The 7,500-nt window shown below is 41.3% G+C and overlaps 1 protein-coding gene across 1 annotated transcript in view; it reads left to right on the top strand.

Moving 5' to 3' along the window:
* tgm2b (transglutaminase 2b) overlaps positions 1 to 7,500 on the top strand; it is a 17,735-nt gene that overhangs the window by 1,924 nt on the left and 8,311 nt on the right. Inside the window, exons 2-7 of the mRNA XM_079509324.1 lie at positions 2,498 to 2,677; positions 4,344 to 4,562; positions 5,431 to 5,549; positions 6,118 to 6,246; positions 6,352 to 6,529; positions 6,646 to 6,781. Coding sequence (XP_079365450.1) covers positions 2,498 to 2,677; positions 4,344 to 4,562; positions 5,431 to 5,549; positions 6,118 to 6,246; positions 6,352 to 6,529; positions 6,646 to 6,781 — 961 coding nt within the window. The remainder of the gene's footprint in view (positions 1 to 2,497; positions 2,678 to 4,343; positions 4,563 to 5,430; positions 5,550 to 6,117; positions 6,247 to 6,351; positions 6,530 to 6,645; positions 6,782 to 7,500) is intronic.

The following is a 7,500-nucleotide window of genomic DNA, read 5'->3' as shown; positions in this document are numbered from 1 at the left end:
CATTTTTTAAGCCGTGGATCACTTCACTGAGCCCTGCATGCTGCTTTTAAATGTTAGGTTAAAACCCCTCATCAGCCAGATTGGAATGCTGCCTCCCCATGTACCCGCCGATAGATGAGCCAATGGTTCACTCACCCAGAAGTACATTTAAAAACACCTTTTCTTGCTGGCAATAGACAAAAAAATGCTGAATTCCCTAGATCCAACAATGAGGTATAGTGAGCTTTGTCCAGATTGTGCCTCATTAGGCTGTCAAATAGTGTGTTTGAGTGTGCAGTGGAATCAGTGGATTGCTATAGTGTTCCTGGCTCATTCTCATTTTAAAGAACAAAGCAACATTAGAAACAGAAAATGCAACAGTTAGCTTGACTAGGCTTTTACTTGCTCTTGAAAAACATATGTTACATTGGCCACATGTTAGCAATTAAAAGTTAAAACCAAGGTCAAGGCCAGTAAAAGATCTGAGCCATTCAGTTGTCTATTACCACAGTTCAGGTTTTGACTTGTTCACACTTGAATATGATACTATCTCACTCTCATTTTCATCGCTTGTATTAACACTAGGCTTAATGAACAGAGACTGATTGTCTCCTGTTCCGAGAAAGCAGGATGAATATTACCACACCTACAGAAAACAGGAAGTCATTTTTCTTTTGTCTTGAAGGGGCATGATTTGCACAATAATACTCTTTTCATTATGTCTACCCTATGATTCCTGAGATCTATATTATTGAAATTACAATAAAAAGATTTTGAAAAGAAAAGAAAGAAAACAGGAAGTCATAGGGTGGGCTTTTCTTACTCACACAAATGACCATGGAGACAATTAGGGATCTGTATTTGCTCTACTCATATGGGTGTGACTATGGCTAAGTCATTCACACTGTTTGGATTTGTCTCTTTATGTGAAATAGTTGTGTTGTTGTAGTGCTACTTTTAGAAGTGGGGGGACGCCACATAAGACACGTGCACGCACACATGCACGCGCATTTGCGTGCACGTGCGCAACGCGCACAGACATACTATTAAAACATGCATACGTGTATAGCCTATTTAGATACAGGGTTTACAATGCTTAATCGTATCCATAAAAGTAAATGATAAACAAGTCAAACAAAATAATTTTAGACGTGAGAGACACCCCTGGAAATAGCTTCCCCATGTAAATGAGTGTGAGTTAAATTGACACAAGCGAGCCCAGGTTTGTAGGATTTGTAATGGTTTTGAAGATCACAAAAACATGAACATTATGCAGGATTGAAAGGGCTTGTGCTCCACCCAGGGACTGGTAAACTCATTTTAGAAATCTTTAACCCATTAAGACATCCTACTATAAATGCGCCACTTCTCTGTGTGTCTGCGTGCATGCGTGCGTGTTTGTGTACAGTGTTGGAGATAGCTCTTGATAACAACAAAACAAATAGTGCAGTGAGACAATTTAGAATACCCTCATGGAGCACGTTATCTCTGCGCGTCCTGTAATTGGTGAAGTTTAAGAACGGACAAAAGTATTAAGGCTTAACATGTATTTAAGTTATACAAGTATTACAGATTGAATAATATAATGAATATAAAATAAATTACATGAGATCTCATGGGCGTCAGAATTCATTTTGATGGTTTGTTGGTTAAGAGATCCAATGATTATAACCAGTTAATCATATTATTGTCGGAATCATTTATCTTAAATAAAAGCAAATTAGTTATGGCATAATGTGATTAATACAATTAATTAGTTAGGATATTGATTTATCCATGTTTTTAACAACACCACTCTGTGTAGGACAATATACAGTTTCAAGCAAAATGCCAACTCCCCTGTCAAGTGGTACGTTCAAATCACCTTCCCCTCCCTATAAAAGGAGGGGATGACCTTTTACGCAGAGCCTAGTATTCGATGGTCACTGAGGGGGCGCTTGTTTTACAGGCGACAGGATTAAGATTGTTGAGGGGACCGTTAAAACGACCGGATTAAGGTTGGTGAGGGGTCCGTTAAAACGACCGGATTAAGGTTGGTGAGGGATGCGCTGCTCCATGCTTGCGGTTATGGTTAAGTTCGGGTTTGAGGTAGGTTGTCGTTCGGAAACAATGGTATGTCGGAAAGCATGCACCCTAATTATTATAACACCGCCCTACTAGTAGTAGCCGACGCTGTAAAACAAGCTTCCCATCAGCGCCCATCGAAACCGAGGCTCTGCGTAATAGGTACGGTAGTCCCATAAAAGGAGACTCTTTTAGGAGGATCAGATCGGTAATAGGAAGTGTGTTGACTGAGCAATGACAAGAATGAGCTTCTGTTAAATTAATAAATATGTTTCAACCAAGCTTTTGTTTGTGTGTAATTTGTAACCTGAAGTAATTGAAATGTATATTAAATGAAATATGTAAAAACAAACTCCCTGAATACACACGTAGCTAGCATACGACCTAGCATTAAAAAATACATAAAAATTGAAATGATATTATTCCTCATCTTTACTTCTGTTCCTCTTCTCAGCATTGGACATTTCTCACTGGGACCTGCAGTGTGAGTTCAATAACACAGACCATCGCACCAATCTCAACGGAGTGGACCGTCTGATTGTGAGGAGAGGCCAGCCATTCACAGTCAGCGTGTTCCTCCGCTCAGGAGTCTATCAACCAGGAGACAGTTCTCTTCACTGCAGTGTGGAAACAGGTATTAGCAGTTCAACCCTGGCAAACTGTATGCCATTGAGTTCAGGGACATTTTATATTGTTGCTGTCGGGCAGAAACCTCTTATTTCCATTTTCCATTTCCAACTTTTCGCGTTTGTTCGTAAATTAACGCCCGACTTGATCATACTACAACGTCACACAAAAGTATAAAAAGTGGCAGATCTTGCAAGCTCGAAACACGTCTCAAAGTGAGGTGCGAAGTCACGCGTCTGAGCTTTAATTTGAACTTGAGCTTGGATTTGAATCCTGAAAAGTAACAATTTTGGACATCATTTCTAATTTGTATTGATGTTTCAACCAGACAGAAACGATATACAATGACCAAATACTTCGGAGCTGTGTGTGTGTGTGTGTGTGTGTGTGTGTGTGTGTGTGTGTGTGTCAGACATGCACAGACACACGTGTGCGTGCGCACACACACACACACACACACACACACACACACACACACACACACACACACACACACACACACACACACACACACACACACACACACACACACACACACACACACACACACACACAATACTAATTCAGAATATAGCTGCATCCATAATGAAAATAAATAAATGACAATCTTCCCAGTAATACAGTATATAACAGAGAAATGCATGCCGTTATGGTCCAGGAATAAGGGGAAATCCCTTATAAGTGTTTATGTCATTAAGGAAATCAGTGACGCTATGGAAACGGCTTCTAGTACACATGGTGGGTCTTGTTTAATTTTCCTCCGTACTCATTGTGATTTTAAAGCTGATAGGGGAAATGTCTGTTAAGTTCCGGCCAGCTTTGTTTAAAAGCACTAGTACCGCAGTAGTCAACAATATTGCTACTGGACTTTACACAATAAATTATTCTTTGGTGATTATGTCTAGGTTTGTCTAGGTTCAATTGATGTTCCTGTTATTCTCTTCTGTACTCGGTCCACACGATTATTATCACCCAAAAGCACAAGAGCAAAGCCGGTGTTAATTGACCTCTCTGTTATTGTTGGAAGCTCGTGGTATTTCCTGTCAGACCATTAGACCGTGCACAGACTGGAACAATGCTCTCAGGCCATTGGATCCTGTGTTTGAAAATATGCTGGAACAAGGTTGAAAATTATCTTTTTCTTCCCCACAGCTTATGTTTCATCATCTCATGTCAAGTGTGTTTAGACCACTGTTACTTACTGTAAACTGTTTAAACAGGAAGCATGCTGTGCAATGAAAGATAACCATATCAACATGAATGTTCAAGTATTTTTATAGACCTTTAAAACACACCCAATGTGAACAGTTCACAGGGAAACAGCCCACCCTCGTTCCTTGGACCAATGCCAAGTGGAGGCACAAAGCAACTAATGTTCATGTCATACTGTACTAGTCCTCACATTTGAACTGAGGTCACTAAAGACGCAAGACTAAAGAGCTGCAATCATCTTTGTATACTGGGGAATTGTGTGCTGCCTGCGTGCATGAGGGGAGATTCCAGAGATGTTTGAACAAAATTAGTGGAGAATTTGGTCTGGTGTGGGAATGTGCCATTTACAGTAACTTTCCATTTGCAATTTATCTTCACTGAGGATGATGTAATATCCTTCACTAAATGCCCTGGAGAGCGTCCAGCTTCGTAGCTCTAACTATATTAAACTCTACATGCAGGTCCTCACCCCTATGACCAGTATGGGACCAGAGCCTCCTTTGATCTGTCTGCAAACATCAACACTTCTTGTTGGAGTTCCGCCGTCACCAGCCCCCCAGGCAACACGGTGGCCCTGTCCATCTGCTCTCCCCCAGACGCCCCCATCGGCCGCTACACCATGACTCTCGGGGGAGTCGGGCAGTTCGAATTCATCCTGCTCTTTAACCCCTGGTGTCAAGGTGAGTAAACAGACCATATGTCATGCTGTCATGTCTACATAGTTCTGTGTAGCGATCTTACACTAAAGAAGGTTTACATGATTATGTTTCATACGGGGACTCCTGAGGGATAAGAGAAAGGTTGCAAAAGGAAGACACAGAAGCAAACAGACTGGTAGAATTACAGCTAAATTATTATTGATGGGTGGATGAGTGAATCAGTGCGTCACTAGATGTGTCCTGCCGCCGCATGACATGCAGCACATGTACAGCCTCTTTTTCTGGCCACTTTTTGTCCAGAAAAAGCTTTTTTTTCACCGGAAGGATGGCATGCAGTGGCAGGAATGGACCAGAGCTAATAAGAGTCTATACTAGTAAACAGACTTTATGACGTTAGGTTAGTGTGTACCAGTAACACGCCCTGAGGGCGAGAAGCGACCTCGCCCTAAAGGGCGAGGTCGCATCCACCTGGGTCCACCTGGGTCCACCTGGGTCCATCCACCTTGATGCCGGCGCGCTCTCTGTGTCTCATCAGCTATTGCTATACATGTAGCAACATAACTATTTAAAAAAAGAATTAATCAAAATTTGAAGGTTTTCAGAAACCTTAGGTCAGGCCCTAGAAGGCGTTCCCAGATTTGGCCTCAGGCATCAATGGGTTAAAGGAATTTTTCACTTTCAAACATGTTTAGGGTCATTTTAACACCTACTCAGGCTTTTTCGCTTGTTTCAGAATTTAGATCAGACACGCCCCCTTCCTATATAAATCCATTGTAACTCCATTTTAACCATATTAGACTCAAAGTGACTCCAAACATGTTTGAAAGTGAAATATCCCTTTAAGAAAATGTGTTTAGTATTTCACACTATTGTCTCATCGTGGCAACAGGGGACTGGGTATATATGGACAATGAAGACAACCTGAAGGAGTACGTCCTGTCTCAGGATGGGATCATCTTTCGAGGCAGTTACAAGCGGCCCATACAGACAGCATGGAACTTTGGCCAGGTACCAGTACCAACAGGCTCTTGTTGACCTCACTTAATAAACATTCCAACAAGGAAGCCATGTCTTCAGAGATAAATGATCAGACAGGGTGGAGATTCCTAAAGCCTAACCCTGGGCCATTTGTCAAGTATGGCTGTGTGTTCCCTTACAACTCAAACATTGTAACAATTTAGTTAAGGACTCAACAATGTTCCCTGAGAAACAACGATCAAAGCTCTCATTCAGAGCTTACAGTCGGCTATGCGATAAAATGACATTCTGTACCTAATCACACAAATTAACTGATCGTAAGAGACAGCATGCATGGATCAAAATGCCTTCTTTGATATCTGATCCAGTCCAGTTGGCCTGTCATTAATGGTGCATTAGAAATGACTGATTATAACATACCAGAAGGCCAAATTAGTTATTTGTTTTGCACCTGTTGTTCACAGAGCAGAAGTATAAGTATAACCTTTTATTGACCCTCTCAAATTTTTGTTATCACTTGAAAACAGAAGCTATTATACATTATGCTCAGTTCTGCAGATGATTAGCCTATTAATACATGTTATTTCTGTCTTTGCAGTTTGAAACTGGGATCTTGGATGCCTGCCTGAGAATCCTAGATATGAACCCTAAATACCTGCGTAATCCTGGTAAAGACTGCTCAGGGAGGAGAAATCCAATCTACGTGTGCAGAGTGCTAAGTGCTATGGTGTGTCCTGATAAGGAGTTCCTTCCATTTCAACATTGCCTTGGATGCAAATACACAAGTGTGAAAGTGTAAGTTTGATCGTTTTCATGTTTATTTCTTCTTTAGGTGAATTGTAATGATGACAAAGGAGTGTTGCTGGGTAACTGGACAGATGACTATGATGGAGGTGTGAGCCCTCTGTCCTGGAAGGGAAGTGTTGAGATCCTCCAAAACTGGGACAGGAATGCCTGTCAGCCTGTCCGTTTTGGACAATGCTGGGTGTTTGCTGCAGTGGCTTGCTCAGGTACCGTTACACTACCAGTACAAAAGAACCCAATGGAACTTAAACAGATACAAAATGACATTTTGAGCTATGTAGTAAGGTTATGGCATTTGTATTGTTTTGTTAAATCCTACTAGTTTCCAGGGCTCTTGGCATCCCCTGCAGAGTTACCACCAACTATCTGTCAGCCCATGACACGAATAACAACCTGGTGATTGAGCGATACATTGACGAGGATGGTCAGTCAACACGGGGATCTAGAGACATGGTCTGGTAAGAATTCTAAGGTCTACTTTGTTTCACAATTGCGCTTGCTATACAAAGATAACTGACTTTCTTGATAGTCTTTTATAAAGAGTATAAAGAAATAATGTCCTAATAGACGGTTGTTAATTGCTAGGAGATGGTTTCAACATTGTATCTGCTAGAAGATAGTTTCTAGGAGACATATGAAACCCTTGTTAACATCTTATCAGCTGTTTACGCTACAGAAGGCTACAGAAAGAGGAAGGGGCAAAGGTCAATTGTCACCACCAAGGTCAACCCATCATTTCTCTCTATCGGCTACCAGCAGTCATGTGGTGGTGTTTTCCTGCAGAAACACATTGTTTGTTTTTGGTAGATAGAAATGTTTTGGTCAACTAAAGCAAACAGGGAAAACACCAAAATACAGGGAGAGGCAACATTGTTCAAAATTACTTTCATTTTAGTTTTGTATAATAACATGCCCAAATTTGGGATTCCAGGTAGAGGCCTGAGCTGGACTGTTTTCTCGCTGGATTTCTGTAGATTCCCGCCTTCTTATACAGCACAGTTTCATTCTGTGTAATTTAATTTATTTCAGACCGTCTACTCCCACCCGCAACAAAGTTTAAGTTCAGTCTACTCCTGCCCAAATACATTACAATAGAAACACAGAATGAGACTGAGAGATGGCCATTATAGCATGACGGACACTCGGACAGTGACACAGTGGGCTGGGCTCACTGCTC

This window comes from Electrona antarctica (assembly GCF_951216825.1).
Source record: "Electrona antarctica genome assembly, chromosome: 9".
Taxonomy (NCBI): Eukaryota; Metazoa; Chordata; class Actinopteri; order Myctophiformes; family Myctophidae; genus Electrona; species Electrona antarctica.
Note: the sequence above shows the minus strand (reverse complement) of the source record. Positions and strands in the feature narration are given on the sequence as shown.